The 26416-nt window shown below is 39.8% G+C and overlaps 1 protein-coding gene across 1 annotated transcript in view; it reads right to left on the bottom strand.

Moving 5' to 3' along the window:
• LOC108977689 (protein timeless homolog) overlaps positions 1-26416 on the bottom strand; it is a gene marked incomplete at its 3' end in the record, with an annotated part of 164825 nt that overhangs the window by 80273 nt on the left and 58136 nt on the right. The window contains 3 exon segments of the mRNA XM_018947513.1: positions 4119-4304; positions 15707-16026; positions 17921-18178. Coding sequence (XP_018803058.1) covers positions 4119-4304; positions 15707-16026; positions 17921-18178 — 764 coding nt within the window.

Raw genomic sequence — 26416 nt, 5'->3', positions numbered from 1 at the left:
CTAGGGTACAAGTGGACCATGAGCAGTAGCGAAATGACAACATTTTTGTAAAGCTTCATTCTTGTCATGTAGAAACTAATTTGCAAGTAACCAAAACAATTTTGAAGATATTTGCGCAATGCCACCAAAGCAATAGGCAGGCAGGGCTACATGGAATGACAAGCAAAATAGTTTTCAAGAAACTTAAAAAAAAAAATAGTTTTTTAATACTCTGAAAATTTCAACCTTGGCAGCCGAAGAGGAAGAAATGGCAAAATAACTAAGTGAATTGTCTACTGGCTAACGGAAGACGCTCGGAACGTATGCGCGCCACAACAGCTGAAGGTGTTAAAGACGAAGACAACAGAATGCCCGCATAGTGCAGGAAAATTGGCGAAATTTCGTTAGCTTTGAATGAACCAAATAACAGCACAACAACAGTGGACAACAATGGAAAGCGTCAGAAAATAAATAACAACATTCAATGCGAGAGCATGATGAACAATGCAACCCTGTAGAACAAGTGCAACCATCAACAGCTAGCGCCGAACTACGCACAGCGGCAGCTGCTCTTTGTCCGCCTGATTGCCTCGTCGCCGCCATGTCTATTCTCTAGCGTAGCGTTTAAACAATAAAACTATTGTTGCTCCTGCCGGAAAGGAATAAAAACAAAAATATTTATCAACTTTTCACCACTTTCATTACGCATTCTCTTCTTCTACTGGCCATAACGATGTTTTATGGAGCGTTCATGGTAGAGTGACCAGCAGTTGGGTGAGCCGGCTGGCAGTATTGTGGTTGGCTAGAAAATCGGATGCGAGTGAAAGCATTTTGTCTGAAGCTTCCGCTCGCGTACTAAATAAATTTAACATAGCCAACCGACAATAAAATCTGACCGAGAAGGGCCAAAGGCGCCTTAAGCAAACAACCGAGCTCGCTTCCCTCAAACATTATGGTAGTCTAAAATTTTCTTTACAACTTTGTTAGTCTGACTATGAGCAATGAATCCTTTGGTGGTTATGTTGGTATACTCATGACACAGTGTATCTGAAAAGTGTTAAACATGAAATTAATATGTAGAAGGGTATGGTTTGGAAAACAAAATTATTTTCGTGGAGGGATTATGATGGATTTTGGTAAATAGGTGCTATAATGGAAGAATCAGTGAAAACTGAACTAAAAAATCATTTGGACCTAAGAAAAATGAAAGCACGGTTGGTACCAAAATCAATAACATTTTTAAAAACAAAAAACTGTCGCAATAAGGTGTTTCCGATTACCAGAGGTCATGAAAGGTTTCATTAATGGGGATAAGTCTTGGATCTATGCTTACGATCCATAAATAGACGATCAGTCGGTCGAATCTAAAGGTAAAAGTGAGCCGACGCCGAAAAAATCAATTCAAATCAAGTCAAAATAAATGTCATGTTGCAGTGTTCTTCGATTATCGAGGTGTGGTGAACTCGGAACTCCTTCCGACCAGCCAAACTGTCAACAAAGACCACTACTTTAGTGTTATACGTCATTTGCGCGAAGCTATTCGTAAAAATAGGCCGGAATTATGGGCCGACAACTCTTGATTTTTGCATCACGATGGCTTAAGCTTTTCGCCGAATTTTCTACCAATATGTATATTTAAGAAAAATAGGTACAATAGTATTATTCAAAGTATTCCTCATCTGAGGTTTTAACACTTTCCTATTTTTCTTACAATTTGTGGATTATATTCTATTTTGGAAGAACTGAGTCGGCTTGGCGGCTAAGAACGAATGAAGCCGATTTTGGGTATCCTATTCTGATGTTAACTCTGTTCTGGTGAGGGAGTTCTGGAGGGGTATGGTGTGGGTTATAAAAGGATGTGGCAAAACTTCTCAACCATTGTTCTTCAAATATGTTTAACAGCCGAGAGTTGCCACGAAGGAAAATTTTTTTCCTAATGTTTAGTTGCAAATTCTGAACATTTGCGAGCAATCGCTCGTTATATTTTGATGAGTTTTTGCGGTATCGTTCCTTGGCAACGGTTTCATCCAGTTTTAGAAGCCATAATACAGAAGAGCACGACCTTGCGATCCCACCAAATACAGATCATTGCCTTGGCGTCATGGATATGCAAATTGGCTGTTGATTTGGCTGGTTGACCAAATTCCACAAATGTGTTGTCGTAATGAATTCATGTGTTATCACTAGTCGAAATACGATACAAGAACGACTTCTTTTTATAGCGTTGAAGCAGCATTTCTGTTATGCAAGACCGTCTTTCAACGTATTTGGCTTCAAAACGAATGACTGAATGTTTTGAAATGTGTGTTCGAGTGACTCCCAAAGATTCTGAGAGCTCTTCTTGCGTTTGATAACAATCTTTATCGAGTAATTCTTCCGTTTCCTCAACGAAAGCGTGTTCACCATACACTTCCACCAAAATACGATGACTTTCGGATGAGGTTTTCTTCAAATTTAAGCGCACCTCGACATATTTAAATGAAGAACAACTAAATTGTTTATACTGAAAAAAGGCACAAGGATAATTTCTTTCCAACGCAATAATCCATTTACACCATCTCTTGTCAAAATACACGACTATAGTATAGTCCCAACGAGTGGTACTTTTCTGAACTAAGATCATTTTTGACTTTAACTTCTGTATAACTATGTGTCGATAACTTTTTTTATCTGTCATCTCAAATATAGATTTTAAAAAAATAGGTACATAATATTTAGCTACTAATAAATACTACATATTATATTTGAGATCTTTCCATCCATAACTCGTAGCCCTTATATAATAAGGAGAATCGACTATTTAATATAAAATAATAATAATTAGCACAGCTGGTGCTAGGTTATGCCGGAATAGACTTCGGCCCTTATCCGATCAAATACTGTGTTTTTGGCGATCTAACTCTATTGGGAACGATAAGTAGTACGAGTAATACTGTTTGATGTTCCAATATATTACCATCCATAAAACTTCTTGGGAGAGTGTCGAACTCGGTGGAAATATATGGACTGTATTCTTCTAAACAATGGTTTTTAAGGGTCTTCAATCAAAAATCGCAGTTATTGTATAATATCAATTGGAGTATAAAAGTTTCCATAAAATAACAACTGAGCCAAGGGTTCATTATGGGGTTTTACCTCATTCAAGGTCCGCTTTTCAGCACTAAAGAATAAAATATTTTGAATAGTTCTTTTTTTCACGGTACGACTGAAGAACAGACAAAGCAATTGCTATCTTATCGACGAACAAAACCAAATTTGTAGCCTAGACAACAACCGGCAGAGTCAAACAAAGCCAAAAACCCGTCGAGTTGCATTCCAGTTTCAACTCGATTTAAATTCGATTAAGAGGCAGGCAAACCAATTTCTCCTTCATTTTTGACACATTCGAAGAATCTTGCTCAATTTACTCTTTCACAATATATCCTATACGTAAGATATTATACTTGATTACAAAAATCTGCACGAAATATTGTGTTCCATACTTTTCGCACTGTACATAAAACGGGAAGACTATTTGCCACAACATTGGCAACGGCAAATGCACTTCTCCCTTCAACTATCAATAAAATAACACCAGCTATGCAACTGTTGGTACTGCACAAAATAGAACACTTAAAAATTGATTACATTCTTTGAGGTTATGTCATAAAAACAAGAATTTAACACTCGCACTCACAGCGCAACGCCATTCGCGGTGAGCGTAATGCAACAAAAGTGCAACTTGAGACAATACCAAGACACTTAAATGTGCTTTACGACATCGCCAGCGAAAAAAATACGAACAACAAAAATTACAATACGAAGAGAATTTTTTCGGAGAAGAGCGAAATACGCAAAAAATTTCTGCACTTAATTGCTTCCAAATAAGAGCATTGAAGGACGGCGACTAGAGTCAACAATGACCAATAAGCTGATTTCGCTTAAGAAAAGCTCAACGGCAATATATTGTATATATGTAGACTTGACTACCGCTATCGCAATGAAAGCAATACTTATCATTGTCAGACAAAGCGGCGCGTGGCCAAACAGTCGGGCGCACATCAGTCAAACTTTCAGCGTGGGCAGTCTTCAAAGCTTTGTATACTCGTATAACCACAATTCTTTATTCGAGTCGCATTTTCTGCGATCTTCATACTCACCTCACCAACTCCAGCTGCATGCCGCTCAACCGATTGAATTCCATGAAAAATCGTACCGCCCACAGAAGGTACGAGTCATCATGGTTGTCAGTGCCGGCGTTACGTTCTAGCACACGCCGCACCTGGCGCACCAGCGTGTTGTAAGCCGAGCGAAGGATCTCAATGCAGAACTCGCGCAGGCACAAACTGGAAATATACAAATAATACAAATAAATTATAGCAATAATAATGAAAGAATGAAGGGAAGAAAATAAAATAGGAGCATCCGAAATAAAAGTGCTGAGAAAATGAAATTACAGCGAAGCAAATACAATAGAAATGCAGCATAAAGGTATAACTGTGAATAAGAATGAACTAAATTCAAGGAATAAAATCGCGTTCAAATCAGATTGCCAGTGTGGTTGTTATGAGGAGGGGGCGGGGTTTAGCCAGCTTAGCTTGTTGCATGATGGAGATTTGTGTTGCTGTTGCCACAACGACCAATCGACGAATATGAATGGAATGTGGAACTAAGTATAAATAATATAAATAAATGAATGTTTAGCATGAATAACGGATTAAAGGGCAAACAGCATTTACATAGATAAGTATGGAATTACATATATGTACATATGTGAGTATTTAGGTCGGAAAGTTGAGGCAAATAAATTGGTTTATGTAATATAATTGTTTTATTATTGCACACAGATAAGTTGGGTTATGTTCTTACAGCTGCGGCAAAAGAGCTTAGAGTTAGAGCTTAAGAAGGTATGTATTACTAAATTCGGAACAGAATTTCTTCGTTATATTTATTAAAGTATTTCGTCAAGGAAAGTATCAGGTATCTCCCTTTTAGATTGACGCTATAAACGCCTAAGCAATTTCAACCGCAATCTGGACGTTAGGACCACTTCTCATTAATAAATGCACTTCAAGGCCTCGAATCCTGCTCATTCAAGATATACCTGTCAGGAATAATTGTTGTTGTAAAGATTATCAAAACCCTGTTTGTGGGAAAGTAATATGTTAGCTGTCATCGCTTAATAGCACACAGTCCCGAGTACGGTATTTTGCCAAGTCTGTAGCTTCTCCATCTCCATCCTGCTGCATCCAGGCGGCTATATTGCGGCCGCGTAGTTAATGATCGGCCAATATACGCTGTATATTGTCAACAACTTCTCTATGCCTTTGCCACAAGTGTTGTCGGCCAGCGACTTGAGGATCTTGTTGCATCGCCGTAATTTCGTGACACTCGCGGAGTGAAGGAGTGCAGACTGTCAAATATAACACATAAAATTTCAGGGTTGTTTACTTTCGAAATTTTTAACATCATCGACGAAAATATTGAGATCCAGTCTGTACACCTTCATTTAGAAGTCCACTGGTTTTTATCAGAACATTTTTTTTTTCTGATGTCAACAAGTTTTGAGTCTTTGTAATCAAAGATCTCAACAATTTATGGCAAACAACGCGTACGGCACCTAATAAGGAAGATTTGAAGCAAACTGTGTAGCATGGTGGTAATGGAGCAATGTTATGGTGTGAGCCGAATGGTATTTATAGAAGAGTCCACCATGGACAAATATGGATAACTTAATATCTTGAAAGTAAATTTAAAGCAAAGAAGAATTGGCTCTAGGAAGTGACTAACATTTTTAACAAGATGAGGAACCAAATCATACAGGAATCATAGTTAAGCTTTGGTTACTCTATCAAACTTCTACGGAATTATATGAGGAATGGACTCAAATCTCTTCGACAGAAACATCTATGGTTGCCTATGCCACGCTAAAATTCCTAATGAAATTTTTAAACTGTATTAAATATCCGAATTTTTATTAAATTTTAAGAAGAGTTTTGAGATTTTGCAACATCAGACATTCCACTCACAAATAAACAAATGATATTCTTTCAGAATAAACCATACATAGGCAAGGTCCATGGTGGTAGAAGATTTTGTGATACTCCGACACTCTCATATAAAGCAAAAGTACACGATTTTGAAACGAGAAAAAATATAATCGCGTGCTTTGAAATTCTCGGAAATCGATAGATCCAAAACTGATTTCTGCAGATAACCACAAATATATTTCTTACAATTGAACAGCCGCCAAGTGCTCTTTAAAACAAAAATAATAATATATTATATTTGATTCAAGCATTGTGTCATTCTCTCCACAGAACTTTTAAATTTATCTCATCAAATTTTAAAGGCAAACATTAAAATCAATAATAATTCTTTTTTATCTCTTAAGCACTCGTTTGCAGTGAAAAATGCAGAAAAATACCATAAAGAAAATTCACTTTAAGAATTTTCCATGCTTTATTAAATTCTGAATTTTAAATGGCGCACTTATCCTCAACCAACAAAGATTAATGCTTCAAGGTCAAGCAAAGAACACTCGCAGCGATATACGATATTTTCAGAGCGATTAAAAATGTATTAAAAAGGAAAATGAAAATATAGCATAAAGAGGAAGTGAGAAGAGCAAAAGCTTATTTACGAGTATTTTCAAATACTTCAACTGCACATGTGCCGTTAAAATGGGGCTACGTCGGCGGTAGAAAATGCGATTGAGGGGTAGGACTTTCAAAATTGTTAGCACTTGCGAAGTATTGTTATAGGTGGCCTTTTTTTCATGACTTTTCATTAAGCTTTTCAGAAGGTTTAGTAAATGTGATCCGATCTGATCACACTCCATCAAAAATAAATAAAAAATATTTATTGTACTATTAATATTACATAAAATATGCGGAACAAAATTAAAAGTATTTGTTTCAATATTGTAAAATCTCGTTACCTTTAGCTTTTTTATATTTGTACGTACATTTTCTTATATTGAAGTCCTACCCCTAATATTAATATCTGCTGATCATTATGTGGAAGTGGAAGCTGCTATGAGTGTGGCGATTTTATTTGTCTTCTTCAAGAGGATAAATATGAAATAGTAAATAATAAAAGTGAGCAAACGTACTGACTGTATCTTCCTTTTGTTGCACAATGAAGAGGAAGAGTCAAATAAAGACATGTATTATGTGTTAGTAGAAGTCAATGCCAAAGGCGGCCAACGATGTTGCACAAAAAAAACGAAATAAGTTGAAAGAAATCCATTGAAAAATAGTGGAAACTGCAGCAAGAGGTGTAAATAATCATAAACTGATTACATATATCAGAGGGTATATCTACAGGGTTTATCGATTTTTGATATTTTCTACAAAAACAAAACAAAAAAGTTCATGCAACAAAAGTAACATGGAAACGTCTTTTAAACGGTGCACAGTATGGCTAATAATTTTAAATATACTTATACTTTGATTCAAATGCTGAGATTAAGTTGGCAGTAGTTATCGATTATCTCAGTACTCATTATGAGGAAACAACTTGCCGGTATTCCAAATATCATGCTCTTTAAGGGTAATTAGTACAAAGATCTATTTTCGAGATCCAAGATATTGTAATAAGCATGGCTAGAGGGCGTGGCTAGAGGTACTTTGTCTTCCTGTTAGTTAGTTCTGCTTTCAAGCAGAGCCAAGCAAAGCAAATGGGTCTGATAATGAATAGGAATAAGACGAAATATCTCCTGTCACTAAACAAACAGTCGTCGTAATCGCACTTGGCTAACACGTCACGATTGAGAGTCACAACTTCCAAATCGTAGATAATTCGATACCCACCGAGGGAAGCAGAGAAAGAAAAAAGGCTCACTCCGTTGGAAAGACCAGTTGGAAAAGGACCTGGCTACAATTGGAATCTAAAATCGGACTGGCACGCTGTTGTCTACTCGGCTTTAACCCCATAAGCGTTGTCTACGCCAATAAAGAAGAAGAAGAAGATACCAACTTCTAAAGCCTCTTGGGTTGACAAGGTTTTGGTTACACCAAACGAACGTTGCAACTTTATTTTACCCATTCCGAGTGAATTACAGCCTTAAAGTTCTTAATGTGGGAATCTAGCAGCAGCAATCGGCTTTCTACAGCATTTACATAGGCAGAGGGCGGAACGTTGGGTTTGGTTTTGGGGCTGATCTACGCAGCGAAGATCAGATAAATTATATGAGACAGTTTAAATACCACTTCTTTTTGATGTCAAATAGTCTTAAAAATACATCAAAAACTCACTTGTATATAGGATGCACTTTGAGCTTGCTACAAATCTACTGAGGCGACTAAGTTCGATGCCAAACAATTCACCCGGAACTGGACTAACGGTCTAACATACACAATTCTCAACCTCGATCTATCGGAAAAGGTATATTAAATCATAAGGTTCCGAAATATTCCAACAATGTCTTCATTTAGAGAACTTTAACTCGTGTTTTTTAACAGTGAAGTTATTGGAAGAATGTCGAATTTATATGGGAAACTTAAATAACCGTGAAAGCCTGTTTGTTATCATCCTTATGCAACACATCTATGTAAGAGTTATACAGACCAACAAAGAGTTTACGCCACCACCATCTTTCAATTTCCCCGAAGCTTTGCCCTAGCCATAAAGGAGTTGTCTCTCTCCTCCAGCGGCTTCTTCCCACTCTCAACTCCTTTGCAGGTATGTGGACAGAGAAAGTGCCGCCAGAGTTTGATTTGGCGACTAATGATCTAAAAGATTCGGTACGAAATTAAAGAGTACAAGGATTGTTGAAAGTTCAGACAGTTGCTCATACAAGAACTTAGATTCCTTATGTCTGATAGGAACTCTCGTGGACATACATACACCTTCCATACTGTCTCTTATACACATCTAGATGTGTATAAGAGACAGGTACAAGGATTGTTGAAAGTTCAGACAGTTGCTCATACAAGAACTTAGATTCCTTATGTCTGATAGGAACTCTCGTGGACATACATACACCTTCCATATATATATATGGGAAGCTTGCATTATGGTTGGTTTAAGCCTTAACTTTTGAATTTATCCGATTGCCACCTACACAAGCCATATGAAAGAAGACGAGGAGACAATGTTTCAACACTTCATGTTGAGGATCAGCCATTGAACCTAACCGAACATAACCTTACAAATTCCAAAATGAATGGAAACATTATTGCTCCGAGATCATGGGCTGAGAACATGTGATACAGTTTGTATCACCGTCTATATTTCCCTTTATCGATTTATATTAAAGAATATTGGCCTTACCAGCACTACTTTCTCAGTCGTTGTTGTTACATATGTACCTCCCGTAACTCCAGAAAAAGTCCACGTGGAACCACTATTAAGATAAAGGTGAAACTGGTTTGGTACTTTTTATCATAGACTGAGCGCAAATGCTTCTCTTGGATCAGGTTTGGACTCAACACTCAAAACAAATAATGAGTATACAGAGCAGACCGCCGGAAGTCTTGTGCACAGACAGAATTCCAACAAAAATTACCCTCAACTGCAGAAGAGGAATGTGCTAAACCGACACACCCACACAAAAACATATATACGCGCACATGTGAAATTGCATATAAATTTATAGCCCTAAGTAGAAAACCAACTACAAATTATTTCATTCGATGCTAACGAAAATTGCAATTTCCTATTGTTATACGCCATGTAATTTGTTGTTGCAGCAAATTCACTCGACGCTTATTATGGCCAGTGGTGCTATATCGCACCACATTGTGTGTGAGTGTATGTGCGTGAAGCGTGTGGCTGCAGCTTGCAGCTTATTTTACGGCTCCTTTAACCGTAACACGTTCGCGCAACTCAGCTACACTGCTAGTTGCATCGTAAGCAATGCTTTTCCGCTTCCCACTTTGCAACGCGCCGCGGCTCAAGCGAAAATAAAAAAATCCACAGTAAAGGCAGCAAAGCACTCAATTAGAATTGAGAGCGAGAGCTATGGTGAAAGGCTAAAGTGCTTTAGCAGTACATGGCAGATAAATATACATATACATATGTACAGTTATAGATGCCCGCTTGTGTATGCGTGTATAACAAATGCAGCATCCGTGACTTGCAATCGATGCTTAGTTGAGTTTTTTTTTTTTTAATTTTTTTTTAGATTTCTCTCGCGGCTTTGTGTTAGAACACAGTTATTATCATCATTACTGTTGTTGCCTTGTTGCTTGCCTTGCCTTGATTTGCTTGCGTAAGCGGCTGCGCTCGACAGCTGCATATTGCTTATAAGGGTTCAAGGTGGATTGAAAGCAATTGTGGCGAGGAGACCACTTTACAAGATAAACTTATTATTTGCGCTGTTTTATTACGTCTTCTGTATACGTACTTACGTCGCCACACAAACACCCGCACAGTCGCGGTCAGTGTCGAAGTTGGAAATTTTGCTTTTATTTATTTTCTATCTTGTCATTTGCAATGGATTGCTCCGTTTGACTCCACTTGACTTTGCGCTCGAAATGTCTGTGCGTATTAGCCGTTTAAGCGTTTCAACTGCAGGCGATGAAGAAATAGTTCAATTACAATAGCAACAACACTAAAATGATATGAACAACCATTTAATGCCAAATATTCAATAGAAGTATGTCTAACCTGCGGTCTGAAGTTGGCGTTATAGGGAGATTCAGATTCACAACAGCAACAAATTCCGGGTTAAAACTGGAAATTTGCGAAAATAGCTTAAGTGAAGTTAAGCTAAGAAAATTAGTCACAGTACTAAAATCTTTGTATGACTATGAAGCACCATCCTATAGCACTGTGAAAAACTGGTACAACGAATGCAAACGTGGCCGACGCTCGCTCAAAGACGAACTCCGTGAAGGTCGTCCAAAAACAGCCGTTGTGCTAGAAAACATCGATGCCGTACGTGAACTGATAATGCAAGACCGTCATGTAACATAMCTTCAGATAGAGGCATGCCTATGCATTTCTCCCACCAGCATACATTCGATATTGCATGAGCATCTGGCCGTAAAAAAGGGTTGTGCTCGTTGGATTCCGCACAATTTGACAATCGCTCAAAAAAAGGCTCGTGTGGATTGGTGTAAAGAAATGCTGAAAAAATACGATCGCGGTGCTTCAAAAGACGTTTATAAGATCGTCACATGTGACGGATCATGGATCTATGCGTATGAGCCCGAAACAAAACAGCAATCGACCRTGTGGGTCTTCCAAGACGAGCCAAATCCAACGAAAGTTGTTCATGGAAGAAGCACTTCGAAGCAAATGGGCGCCTGTTTCTTCGGCAAAACTGGTCATGTGGCGACTGTTCCGCTTAAGCAACGTAGGACGATCAGTTCTGAGTGGTACGCCACTATTTGTTTCCTGAAGTCTTCGGAGAAATTCGAAAAACGAACAAGAGAAGACGAATCATTGTGCACCATGACATTGCGAGCTCTCATACATCGGCTCAAACCAGCGCCTTTTTGACCGGCCAAAACGTCGAATTGATGGGTCATCCACCGTACAGCCCTGACTTGGCACCCAGTGACTTCTTTTTAGTCCCACACATCAAGAAAATAATGCGTGGTCAACAATTTTCGTCGCCAGAAGATGCTGTTGAAGCATTCAAAAATCATGTTTTAGAGGTGTCTCAATCAGAGTGGAAATAGTGCTTCGAAAATTGGTTTGAGCGCATGCAAAAGTGTATAAATCTTGATGGAGAATATTTTGAAGAACAATAAAACCATTTTCGTTGACAAATATTCCTACTTTCATTATTAGGCCAGAAATATATATAGCAGCCCACGTACCGATCAAATTACGGAAAACACCGAGTTAGATGGCATGTGACATCGCCCATTTTAAACCATCTGCAGAAAAAAGCTTGATGTTTGAGTGCCGCATGATTTGAGGCAAAAATAACCTTCTGAACCGAATCAACGTCTGCGATAAGCTGCTGAAACGAAACGAACTCGACCCATTTGTGAAGCGGATGGAGACTGGCGACGAAAAACGGATCACATATGACAATAACAAGCGAAAACGGTCGTAGTCGTAGGCCGGTTAATCGTCCCAAGCAGTGGCCAAGCCGGGATTGACGGCCAGGCAGGTTTTGCTGTGTGTTTGGTGGGATTGGAAGGAATCATCCACTATGAGGCCAGACGATTAAATCTACCATCTACTGCGAACAACTTGACCGCTTCTGGTCAGGCGATCGACCATAAGCGTTCAGAATTGACCAAAAGGAAGGATGTAGTGTTCCTCCAGGACAACAGCAGACCACACATTTGATACAGATGTCACAGACAGGCATAGCAGCCTGAGAGAAAAATATTTGGCCGGAGAGCCAGGAAAGGAAAAAATCATACTAATTTTTGCCTACACTTTTAGTGAAATTCTACAACTAAAGAAACCCTTTATTAATTTCAACTCTATATAACGATAACATTAACCAGACTTTCTTATACCTAAGTGGGATATTGAGTGAAATCGAATTACAATCACGCCTGCACTTTCCAGTATATAAGGCAACCACCAATAGAGATTTCGAAATTAAACTTGGCACATATTGAGTCCTCAAGGTATTCTGTTTACGTCTCAAAAGTTTTGAAATGAAATCATGACGTTTCAACTCCCCTGATGCCGAATATGAGGGTCTCAGTACTTTTGACTTACTTTTGTTCGAGAATTTCTGTCAATCTATGAGGTATGTTATCGAAATTCAAAGAAAATCATTTCATGAAAATAATGTGTCCAGTAAAGAAGATTGGGCCAATCGTACTCTGATCGAGAGTTCGAAAGTACGAGCTGACCGGATTGGGGGCAGCTGAAGACACAATTGCCCTAAGCTACCCCATGTCATTCAGCTCCTTCAAAAGTTGTTTGAAGGAATTTAGAGGAACACATCAGACCTTGGAACACAAGCAGCACAAAGTTTACCAGACAGTTACTTTGCATAATGCATTAAGGATGCCAGATACAGCCGGGTGAGAAGAAACATATTTCACTGCTGCCGATACTCTAATGGGTGAAAAAGAAGAAGAAAAGTTTTTTTTTATTAAATTCACAGAACTGCTGGATAAGGATTAAATTGGTTAGCACCAGGGAGCAGTATGGGCTTAATAATGCCAGCGATCTGACAAAAATGCAATAAATCCACATTATTTACTGAAGAAAAAACGTAAAATCTCGATTTTTAATTCCAGCACAAATGTGTGCCGCGAACAAGTGGAATTACCTTTAATTTATTTACACCACAATCGCTGCATACGCGGCAAATAACAACGCGAAGTTCAACATCACAGCTCCTGCTGCTGTTGTTGTTGTGGGGTGCCGTGGCATATGCGCAACCTCAGGAGTAATTGCTGAATGTTTACGCTTTGTCAGCTAATAAAAACTCATATACTTTGGCCAACTAACGTATTGTATTGTTCGTGGCACTTCAGCTGATGCATATCAACGACGTGTGCACCGGCTTCGCAGCACGTTAGTCAACCAGTCACATCGTAAAAGTTCATCAATGTCACGTGTTGTGCAGGTGAGGGTTTTATATTTATTATTTTGCTACGTTTGAGCGCATATCTTATGGGGTAAATAAAAAGCAGCGACAACAAAACAAACGATCCTTTAAACGCGTTCATAAAAACAAGATAAATTTCGAAAGAAATCAAGTGAGAAATTTTTTTTTATTTTATTTTGGCAATTTATCTGTAACAAAAATCACTGCAGGCTCGCATTAAAAAAATGTAGGTTATAATTTTTTCAATTCAAATGATAACAGCCACCATAAGAACACGTGTTGCCCTGCATATGGTTGCAATTAACCTTTCATATATGAGATGTTCCAGGAATCGGTCCAAAACAATTGGGAGAAAGAAAATAAACAGAACCTCCAAAAGACGCTCCAAAAGTAGACCGATAGGGACAGCAAACGACGTCATATTCCTTCCCGCTCTTTCGACATTTCTCTTCAATAAGGTTTGAGTCGGAGAGTGGTCAGAAACGTATATTTACATATGATACAAGGAGCTCACGACTTCCGGTCTTGGACCAAGTATCCTTTAAACAGCCAAAAAAACATCCGTTAGAAGGCGCGCTAAGGTGAGAAGGCGAAACATCTTCTACACAGGCTTGTGCGTTGTGTTTGGGATCCGCCACGTAAAAAGCATTATCAATAGACAGTAAAAACCAGCATCGGATGATGGATCCCTGTTTTGATGACGACTTTGGCAAACGAAATGTGGATTACGATTTGGGGGTATGAACATGCAATGTCCGGTCCTTTAATTGGGAATGTGCCGCTGCCCAGCTGGTTAATGTCCTCGTGAAAATAAAGGCTGACATCATTGCCGTCCAAAAATGCGATGAACCGGATAAGAACATTTATTACAGTGCTCATATAAAGCAGCGCAAGTTTGGTGTGGGATTTGTGATGGGAAAGAGACTCCGTCGCCGAGTACTATCATTCACTCCGGCGAATGAAGGTCTAACCACAATCCGCGCTAATTCGAAGTTCTTCAACATATAGCTGATTTGCGACCACGCCCCGACGGAAGAGAAGGACGATGTGACCAATAATGTCTTCTATGCTGTCCCCCGCCACGATGTCAAAATCGAGCTTGGCAATTTTAACGCCAGGGTGAACAAAGAAGGTATATTTTTGGCACAGCAGTCGGTAAATTCGGCCTTTACGAGGCCTTTACGAGGGAACATCCCCAAATGGGTTGAGGCTGATCGACTTCGCTGGTGCCCGAAATAGGTTTACCTGTGGTACTAGATTCCAGCATAGAACACTTCACTCAGCTACCTGGTTGTCTGAAATCACTCGTCAACAAAAATCGGAAATATCTTTGATAAAACTGTAAGAGACTTTAGTGGTATCAAAGCCGCATGGCTATCTTCATATATGAAAGGGTTTCCTGTTATGAACACCTTTGTTAGAACAAGAAGGATTTTATTTATTGCTGAGATTTCTGCTTGGAAGCCACTGGCGTGGTCTGGTAGCAGGAAAACGATTCCGGTATCTACAATAAATTGCCTGAAAGAACATCATCTCCCACTTAATTATCTAGTTTGGGCTCAGCCGTATAGAGACTTATGCCTGTGTGCCTACTTTACCACTCTTCTCTGGAAGGAAGTGGAAGACTTTTCTAAAGCTAAAAAATCACATATATACATGTATATTCGATGGAAATCGAGTTTTTTCTTAATCAATCCACTCAGTTTTCTACGATTTTGCAACAAAAAATCATCTAAACTAGAAAGCAAATAAACAAAATAAAACACGAATAACACAAACTTTGCCAATAACTAATGTTTGCGACCGAACGAGGTCATCTACCTGGGATTAATCTACTTGAATTGCCAAACCGTTAGCAGCTGCCAACTGCCGCAAATAACGGTAGCAACGAAAGGATAAAAACGAAAAATCGAATACGGCAAAGGTAATTGAACGCTTTTCGTTGATTTGATTGAATTTGAAATGAAGCTAATTTACAAAGCAAACGAAAAATGGCCAACACGAAGGCGCATGTAAATAGATACAAATACACGAACCGCCTTACACACCCAAATATTTGCCTAGGCAACGAAGAAAAAGTCACACAAATGAAGAATCCACACACACGCACACATACACGTATACATACATATATGAAATGAATGTGGCAATATGTGCGACCGCACTTAATTGAATTTTTCAACATTTACAGTACTTTTTCGATATTTCATTTCACCTTTTCGTTGGTATTCTTATGCTAGGTATTGTGTGCATATTTTCACTTACCGCACTGAGAACGCACTGCGCCGCGTCAGCTCGACATTCTCCTTAACATGGCGAAATGAGCGCTTCTGCTGATTCTTCTCACGATCGAAATCAATCGACATAACACGTTCCAACGGCTGATGGCAAATGATGTCGCGATCCGACACGGATTTCATATTCCGTATTACATACGTGCCGCCGAAACGTGAATGTCGCATCGTCGGCGGTTTGCTCTGCAGCCGTTGTCGCTCGCGGCGACGCGCTGCCAGCAATTCCTGCTCGTCGCGTTGCTTCTCGGCAATGCTGCGTTGCAACGATGCATCCGCTAGGGATTCGGCTGTCTGTTAAATGGGAAATTAGCGTCAGTTATATTTGCAATATTTAATGCTCGTCGTTAGGTCACGCCGTGAGCGATAGAAGGGGTACAGCGGTGGTGCGTTCTGAGGTTAACTGCGTCTTGTGGTAGGTAATGTATGGCATAACTATTTGCAGCGCTGAGGTGATTGCGGGCTTGCAGGTATGTGGTACTGTATATGTGTGAGATTATCTATGGTTGTGGCAAGGAATGTTCATTGCGTTCACCATTCCATGTGGTTGGTAACGCATAAGCTGCTGTTGGCGGGTTGTTGTTAATGTTGACAGCGTGGAACATTTCCTGTTGCTCGGTTGTATTTAATTGAATAGTTGAAGAAAGGGTTTAGTAGCGATCACCACACGTTGAGCAGAAAGGTCTGGCGTGCTAATATTAAATGGATTTTACAGACTTTAAGGGACGAGATTTTCGACGAGATTAACCTAATTTAAGCTTGGTCGAAAACTTGTTTACTACAAATGCTGATAGTAATAATCAGGATATACATATAATGATGACTCGAGGGATTTATTTAGAGTTTTGCTGTTTTGGTATATTTCAGCAGGGATTGCATGTTTTCAAACTAAAGTCCAAAGGATTGCACTCATTTCAAGGGGTATCTTATCTATATATCGCTATAGGAGTTTATCCTAGATATATTAGAACCTTACAGGGTTTGTCCGGAAAGTAATAGGTGAGCCGATTTAAAAAAATTATTGAACCAATCGTTACAAATCTTTCAGAATATGCTCCTTCTTCGTCAATGCAGCACTACCAGCAGGATATCCTAACATTGAAGGCGTTATCCGGAATAGCCTTGACAGCCGAGGTACATGCTGCTTGGATCACTTTTCATCGGCCTTTTCGCAAAAAAGTGTCCGGGTGCCACATCTGGGCTGTAGGGCAGCTGCGGAAGCGTTGTGATAACGGCGTTGGTGAGATAACTGTTACTTTCCGGACAAACCCTTTACTTATTTCATTACTGAACTAGAGGCTACTATTCTGGCAGACATCGTTTCCGCCGGAGTGGAGGTTTTGCTCTTCCTCTGCTTTCCCCGGCGGGTACTGCGTCGAATACTTTCAGAGCTGGAGTGTTTTCGTCCATTCGGACAACGTAGCCGCTGTTTCTCAATAATCTGAACTATGTCAATGCCATTGTATATCACGTAAATCTGTCGACTGTCCATAAATCTTGCGCAGAACTCTTCTCTCGAAAACTCGTAAAGCCGACTCAACAGCTGTTGTCATCGTCAATATCTCTGCACCACGTACAGGACGGAGTTGATGAGTGACTTGGTCGTTGTTCGCTAAAAGCGAGTATTTTACTTCTCAATTGTCTACTCAGTCCGAAGTAGCACTATAGGAGTGGAACAAATTGCGAGCTACACTTTTGCTTTTTATGAGGCTGACATAAGTATATAGCTTCAGTTTAACTTTTCGGGTCCCTAAATGTGCACTCGTTTAAGGAGCAGGATTAGCTTTGAAACTATTTGGCGTAAATACGATAGTTTATTGTGCCATATTTCAGTTTGATGTGCAAGAATTGCAAAACCGTTTGACCTGGACCCTAAAGAAAGATACTTTTCATATTCTACAGCACATTAAAATTAAGCACATGGCCGTCAAATGTTTTTCGTGAAGAGATCTTTAAATTTTAGACTACTACCAAGCTATCCACTAATACAACTGCACCACATTTTCATTTACAAATTGCAAATTCTTCTTGCAGTGTGCTTTAGCTCCGCTAAATTCTCATCAACCAACGCGTAGCGTCTTTTAACTCATTCACAGCCTACCACCAAACGCCATCAACTCCACCACCGCTGCCTGCATTCTTTGCCAACAACTTCATCTTAGTCGCATAAGTATGAACAGATACTCACTTGTTCGCGATAGAGCAGACACAAAATCTCTAAACCGTGCAAATGAAACTGATGCTCATCCGGTGATGACACCACAAACAACACCAAATCCATGAGGCCCGACTGATGCAGCGCCCAGATAACTTGGTCATGCAGACTGGCATCGTTATCGGCACGACACTCCGCCTCCGGATTGGCTGGCACTTGAAGCACGTTCCGTATCAGCACAAGGACGCGCTCAATCATCAAGCTCTGCTCCTCGCTGCGTATCGCCCAGTCCTGCAAGTGAAAAGTGCCGGCATTAAAACAACAGTAAAGAACAATAATAAAAACAGCAAATAAAATACGAAATAAAACAGAAGTGTGGCATTAAAATTTCGCAAGTAATAAATTTTTTAACGAGCAACACGAAGCGTGCCGAACATAGGCCTCTCTTCCTCCGTTGGCATGTAAATCTCCCGAATTAAGTAGCTACACGCCTTGAGACATAAAATCAAATAATAGACATTAGACATAGAAATTTATATTAACTGCTAACGTTGCGTGCCGTTAAGCGGTTGCCGAGCAGAACGAATGGGCCATCATTAGTTAGGCAATCGTTATAAATCTAAAGTTGAAATCAATTTACTTCCGCTGAGGCAAGTGTGAGCGGCAAAGCGGATCAGCGCCGAAATGACAAGGGGGGGGCGGCATATTGAAATAGCGACGAAAAACAGTTCGCTACAACATATGAAACAGCAACCAAGTCCATTTGCTCAGCCCACCCTCGAATATCAAAACTTTGCAATAAAACCCGATGACTTTAAAATAAACTCAGAAGAACAACAACAGCAAATAACAAGGAATTAAGTAACTGTAAGTAGCAGTTAGCCTTTAAAATAAATAAAGTCGGCTTTAGTTGAGCAAAAGTCAATAAGACATTTTGCAGTCATGGCGATTAAGTTAGTTCAGAAAGTGAAATGCGTTACAAACGCGCTCAAGCCTACACCGAAACAGCCTTTGGTCACGCCTATAGCCCAACTTTCATACTCTCACTAACTACAAAGGCACGCATTTGCCTTGTCCATATGTTGCGATTACTGTTAACTGCACACAGTTGAATATATTGTGTGAAATAAAAATGTGAGATTAAAGCACTGTGGCACAGGCTCCTACTAACCATGTAGGAATTTTTTAAGGACGGGGTGTTGCTCTAGAGTCTCACATTTTTAGTTAATAAAATAAATAATTAATAATAATAATTAATAATTAATAAAATAGACAAAAGAGTTAACTTCGGTTGCACAGAAGGTAGAATGCTCTTCGCAAATGCAAAAGATTCTGTGCAGGGACCTGTTGTGGGTAGCTGTAGTTGGCAGATCTGAGCAATTTCTTCGGATATGGCATTATTGTACAAATTATACAAACCTATGCTAAATTTTGTGAAGATATCTCGTTGAATCAAAAAGTTTTTCATGCAAACACATGACTCCGATCGTTTAGTTGAGACGCGTGATGATTTGCTGTGAGGTCAGAATCGATGCGGAATTCTCTGCATAGACTTTAGACTTTACATATCCCCACAGGAAAAAGTCTATCGGAGTGATATCATACGATCTTGGTAGAAAATCAACCAGCCCAAAACTTGAAATATTCTGCTCACCGAAGTGTTATGCCAATATATTCATTGGTTAATGTGATGTGTAGGATGTGGCGCCGTATTTTTGAAACCAAATGTCGCCGAGATCACGAGCGCCAATTTCATTCATCAAATACCATGACGCGATAATGGTTGCCATTGATGGTTACGTTCCCACCAACAACATTCTGATGCTTGGTTTTTCTGGATGAAATGGCAGCTCTTGAATCCTTTCACGCTTTCAATATAAGATCTCGTCGTAAAATATACCGAGTCGCTCCATATGTCAGTCCGAGTGTCTGCGAACGGCGCCAAATGTACTATAAACGGCCTTCGTGTGTACACTCTCAGCTACGGCTGCTATAATTTCTTCACCACATGCTGGACGTGGTCTATTCGGGCGAATATTATCCAATAATGAATGCTGGGTCTCAAAATAGATAATGGCGTTGCGAATAGTACGCTCAGTATTCCGATTCTGTTGACCATACGTTGAGCGAAGCGCGCGAAACACATTCTTTATAGATCGTTAATTTTCATAGTAAAGTTCAAAATTTTCCCAAAAATCCCAACCCAAAATAGTAAAACACATTTTTTTTTTTGGCAAAATTGTTTTTTTTTTTTTTTTATTCAACATAGTTCAAGGATAATACATTAATTATAGCGACCATCCAACTTTTCGATACCTTTTTTGTAGCACGATTTGTCCTTTGCTTCCAAATAGTCATCAGTTTCGCTATCAAACCTCTCGATTTGATGAAAATTTATTCCCAGTGAGCATTCTTTTGAGATCTGAGAAAAAAAAATAGTCACTGGTGCCCAGATCTGGAGAGTACGGTGGATGCGAAAACAAATCGAAACCGTATTCATGGATTTTTGGCATCGTTTTCACTGACTTGTGACACGGTGCATTGTCTTGGTGAAACCACAGATTCTTTTTATTCAAATGCGGCAGTCTTTCGGCGTCTTTCAAACGGTCCAATAACGCTATGTAATAGCCACTGTTGATGGACCTTCTTTTTTCAAGGTAGTTCATAATTATTATTTCCTGCGGATCCTAAAATACAGACGCCAAGCCTTGCCAGCAGAATGAATGACTGACTGGGATGACTGTCGATTGGTCTTCGGAGTAAAATGATGAAGTTATATATCAGCCATTACCAAATATCGATGAAAAAATTTGGATTTGAACATCTCCAAATTTTGCTTCAAATCACGAACTGGTCAAAAAAGAGCTCGCGTGGCAGCCACTTTGCACAGAACTTTTTAATATCTCAATATTCGGTTCAGTTGATATGTTTATCGTGCATGCTATTTCAAAAAACTTCCCTTTACAGTCATCCAAGCCCCGTTTGGGCCTACACTACATTCACCGTTTTCGGTGCTCATTTTACTAGGGCGTCTAACGTCTAACATTTTCCTAGGACAGTGTAGGGGAACTCGTCATAGAGCCAAATTATGGCTTCAACAGGATTTTTTCGGCTGCGCTGTCTAGGTCATGTCGTGCGTATGGACGAAGGCACTACAGCTCCGAGAGTGTTCGACGCAGTACCCGAAAGACTTCTACTCCAATAGAAAGACTAGGTGGAGAAGAAACTGGATACGCTTGGAATCTCCAATTGGCGCCAAACAGAGAAGAGGAGGAAGAACTGACGCGCTGTTGTAAACTGCAGTGTCTACGCCTACAAAGAAGAAGAAGAACTATGTCGCTAACTTGTTGTTTGAGAGATAACTTTACTTTTTTGCCTTTACGACCACAAAATCAACCGGTTTTACATAAAGACTACGAAACATGCAACAACAGCGAAAGTTTAATGCTTTATCAGCCTGTTGACCTCATAAATCTGCAAATGGTTGAAAAACAGTTATAAAGCGGTAAAAGTAGTAATTTAAAGATATACTCTAGCAATGTTTGTCAACATTTTCCTACTGGGACATTTTAAAGTGACCGAAAAACTGACTTTGTAACGGATATGCCAATGCGATAAGAGAGCACATAAAAGGCCAAAAGAAAAACGCAACTACACAGTAGTATAAACGAATAAAACAAAACAAGGAAATAAGAAAATGAATGAGCTTGGAGACAGGGCGGATCGGCAAGCGCAGCATGAAGACTTGAATGAGGAGAGATAAGCGTATGCAGAGTGGAAAAGTTGAAAATCCCTTTGTATTGCTCCCTGGAGTGATATGACTGTCAGGGCAATCGGCAACAAATGAATTTATGGATTGGAGGTCAGTGCGTAAATTGGCAACGCTGGCCAAATGGAAATGAGTTAAAAGCGAATATTTATGGATATGAGAAAAATGTACAAGAAAGAGAAAAACAATTTAAATAAGTTATTTAAAAACCGTAATAGATTTAGAGAGAACACAGTGAAATAACGTTACAAAGAGAAAACACATTAAAATGACCGTAAATTCACATGAATCTTGAGGAAATTCAATTAAAGTGTGCAAAGCGAAATGAAATTTATGCCTTTTGAAATTTCAAGCTGGCGCTGCATTTATTTATGAACTCGCGCGTGGGTGTGTGTGTGTGTGTGTGTGTGTTTGAGCAAGGCAAGTGGTCACTTTAGGAAAATGAGCGCCAAGGTTCTCTCATAATGACTGCTTTTGCAAATACTCGCGCCGCATGCCACACACAAACATAGAATTAATTTAGCGAATTTTTCTGCACTTTTCTGATTTTTTTTTTTTTTCAAAAGCGAGAATTATTAATATTTGCATGCACCGGTAAGTAAGTATTTAACATTTTCCTTTTGCGCAAATTGCCACTTGCCATACTGAAGGCGGGCGCAGGTAAGCGAAGGCGCACGAAGCCGCTGCCGGTGTGTGTGTGTGTGGCTTGAACAAAATAAACAGCACTGGTCCAATATTACCGCGGCGGCGCTTAGCGAAGCAGGAGAAATAGAAGCAGCTGGCTTTTGAAGCGCGCCGCAGCGCATGCCGCATGTGGTAAGTAGCGAGTGAGTGGCCACCGCAAAAAGCATACCACTCACGGTAAGTAATTTCAAATGCGCGCGGATGAAAGTGTATGTGTGTGCAATAAATGAAAATAGCGGCAGCGCCTCTAGCTTTTGGACGAAATAATGCTGGACGCACGAAAGCAAACACAAAACACAGTATTCATCAACTGTACAGTGAACACAAATCAACAAAAGGACACCGGAAACAAAAAATACCGCACACGAACTACTGGGGGGAGAATTGGAGGCGTCTTTCTTTGGGGTAATATACACTGGCGAATTCTTTTATATTTCATTTTAGCTTGGTTTCGCTTTTATTTCGGCCGTTTTCATTTTGAAATCTTCACGTGCCACGGAAGTGGCAACCAAATATCTCTTGCGCTGCCCTTTGATGCCTTTAAGCGCTTACCGCTATCGATCTACGCCGATTGTAAAGGGGATTTCAATAGAGCCGAGTCCATTTGTTACACACAACTAACCATGAACTGAAAACATTCGGGAAAAATGTTCACTAAGTGGCAGTGTTTGGCGATCGAAGCTCCGTACGGAGTCAAGTACATATTATATATCGGGGTTCTGGTGTTAGTCACTTGCCATCACTTATGGCAACGAAGGTAACACTTCTTCGAGTTGGAGAGAAGCAATATTTAGTTTAAGGGTTCAATCTGTCCACTAAAGGGAGCAACAGCCAATAGTGAAATGTCTGTTGGAGTTCACAGTTTTCCGAAAAACTAGCATTTTCGGCTGATCTTGAAGCTGAACATATACAAAAAAAAACACCAATTTTAAAGAATAATCATGTAAATGATATAAAAACTGAAACTTGAGAATAAGTCTCTAGACTAACCGACCCTATTCATTGGGTAAATAACACGAAGACAAGTAAAGACCTCTCTCGACGAACAAAAACCAAACTGTATATGTCACTCATAATTCCCGTCCTGCTATATGGTGGAGGAGCTTGGACGATGACAAGAACAGATGAGTCGACGATGCAAGAGAAAGGTTCAGCGAAAGATTTATAGAAGACCTTCACTCCGCTGGAAGGACCAGGCGGAGTAGGACCTGGGTTCGCTCCCCAATTGACGCCACGTAGCGGAAACGAGATGCGCGCTGTTGTTAACTCGGCTATAATCGCGTAAGCGGTGTCTATGCCAATAAAGAAAAAGAAGCATGAAGACATACATAACTGCCATCCCATCAAGGTCTGAGGTCTTTGCTATTGCGAAAGCCGCGGTGCTAGTTTTCATTGCACCTGCAGAAAATTCCAGAGACAACATTTTCACTCGAAAAAAGAGACTGTAGGAACAGAATACTAACTGATAACTGACTGGTGGCGACACACTCCCGCAAAATAGGGATGACAGATCGAGAAGACTGCAGGAAATGTCTAGAGCAAGGCCCCAGGAAAACACTGGAGCATCTCTTATGCACTTGCCCGCCTTGGCAAAATTACGCTGCAAGCATCTGGAGTGCCCGCGGTATGATACACTGGAGGAAGTATCGATAGTGAGACCACAGAGTATGTTAAAGTTCGCGTCAAGCGCAGTCATCCTAAAGGATAACTACTTCTCATAGACCTAGTAACTGAACTCCATCTGGTATCACAAACTAACTATACAATCAAATTCTGAAATTATGGTCTTAAATCACAACATCTTGGAGTCCATTCAATGTCACAATTTCTTGAAATAATCGAATCTCCAAACTTTGGTCGCAATAATTCGTTTGTTGTTGTTTTGTGGCACGTAATCCTATCCTGTTCGAACCAGACGTTGTCAAAATGAACTTCTTCCAATTGCGGCCATAAAAAAGTTGGTTATCACTGATCTATACAACTCTCCATTGACAGTAGCGGTGTCAGCAGCTTCATTTCGAAATTGAAAGCATTACTGAAAACAATGAAAAAAATGTGCAGATCATTTCATCGAATTGGAAATGACCGAAACGGCACTTAGAAATCATATCGTCCCTATTGAAGAACCCAGTATATTAGCATGTTTACTTGGTGGCAATATTGCTGAAATAACCACACCGCGCTGACGAACGAAAAGCACCAACGATGCTCAGAATTGTGATTTCATTTTATAAGTTTTCTTTTTTTTCGGTTTTTTTAGCACTTAAGAGTAAATAGTAAAAAATGTGGGTACTGACTTGGCCGACGAATGCCGGCAGGCAATGCAAATAACGAGCTTGTGGGACTTATTGTAGATTTGGTCAAGGTCATAAAGTGTCAAGCATAGTGCCATATAAGATAAACTATATAGGAGAGTGTGTTCTATTTTTTAAATGTAAAGTACTATGAAGAGATACTACAATTCGCAACACTATCACCTATCTAGAGACCCAGCACTCATTATTGCATAATATTCGACCGAATAGACCACGAGGTGAATAAAATATACCAGCCGTAACTGAGAGTGTACACGAAAACCGTGGAGGGCCGATTCGCCGCCGTTCGCTGCAACTCGGACTGACGTATCGAAGGACATAGGGCGTATTTTACGCACAGATATTAAATTGCAAGAAGTGAAACCGCTCGCCGTTCCCAAGCGACATTGCTTCGTCTATGGGCTCTTAAAGAGATCGGAGAAGATCCGACGTTTTCCAGCTAAATTCTGTTCAGCGAAGAGGCCCATTCAAGGGTATGTAAACAAGCAAAATTGCTGTATTTGGGACGAAAAGTAATCTGAAGAGATTCAAGAGCTGCCATAGCATCCAGAAAAAACAATGATATGGTTGCCGGTGAATCATCAGTACCTTTTTCTTCAAAAAAATGATGCCAGTGAGAACGGTTACCGTCGTTGGCGACCGTTATCGCACTATGATAACCGACTATTTGATGCCTGAAGTGGAAGCTCGTGATCTCGACATTTGGTTTCAACCAGACGTCGCCACTTTCCATACATCACCTCAAGCAATGGATTTATGTATTAGGAGAACACTTCGGTGAGCAGAGCATTTCACGTTTTGGACCGGTCAATTGGCCACCTATAGCGTGTGATATCATACCGTTAGACTTTTTCGAGTGGGGTTGGTAAAGTCTAAAATCTATACAGACAATCCCGCTTCGATGCAGGCCTTGAAGCAAAACATCATGCGTGTCATTTGCCAGTTACTAGTTGAAATTCTCGAACGAGTTATCGAAGCTTGAAGTCAGCGGATGGACCATCTGAGACGTAGCCTTGGCCAACATTTGAAAGAGATACTTTTCAAAATAAATACGAATGAATGTTCTTTCGAATGATAATAAATATTCCCCTTTAAATTGGAATATTCTGTTTTTTCTTTTACAAAAAGTAGGGAACCTCGAAATGGATCACCGTTTGGTTAGGTATGTCTGTATATGCGTACCTATAGATTTCATAGTGCCAAAGACTAATCGGTGTAATCAGTTGTCTAACAATTTTCACTTTAACGGCTTTAATTTTTCAAATCTCTGCCAGAAGCTTGGAAAGGCAGCCGCTAGAGGCTTACATTGATCTCCACATTAATTGTTAACACAAGTCATTTCGCAGCAAAGAAAAAAGTAACAAAGTAGAGTGGAAGAACTTGTAGCGCCTGCCAGATGTTGCTTTTTATGCGTGCTTCATGCTTTGTGTTCCGTTGCCAGTACGTTGCGCTATGAATTGAAAGTCACTTATTTGGATTGTGAGCACGGACCGGCTACCTCGACTTCAGCTGCGCTACATTAACACTCAAAGTGACAAATTTGAGTATTGTGTTGTTGTTGTTGTTGTTGTGCTGCCAGACGCTTCCGGAAAGCGAAAGCACTTCAAGCCAGCGAATAGGAGTGAAGTAGTGCTGTAAGTGTTGCTGGCAACTATTTGTTGCTGTTCAAAATGTGGCCAGCAAGGCAACCAGAACAAGCTGCAGGAAATTTCACAAAAAAAAAATAATAAAAGAAAATAAAAAAAAAATAAAAAATAAAAT

This window comes from Bactrocera latifrons, unplaced genomic scaffold, assembly GCF_001853355.1.
Source record: "Bactrocera latifrons isolate USDA-ARS-PBARC rearing strain unplaced genomic scaffold, ASM185335v1 scaffold_94, whole genome shotgun sequence".
In the NCBI taxonomy this organism is placed as follows: domain Eukaryota; kingdom Metazoa; phylum Arthropoda; class Insecta; order Diptera; family Tephritidae; genus Bactrocera; species Bactrocera latifrons.
The sequence above is the reverse complement of the archived record's forward strand: the minus strand, read 5'-3'. Positions and strand labels throughout refer to the sequence as shown.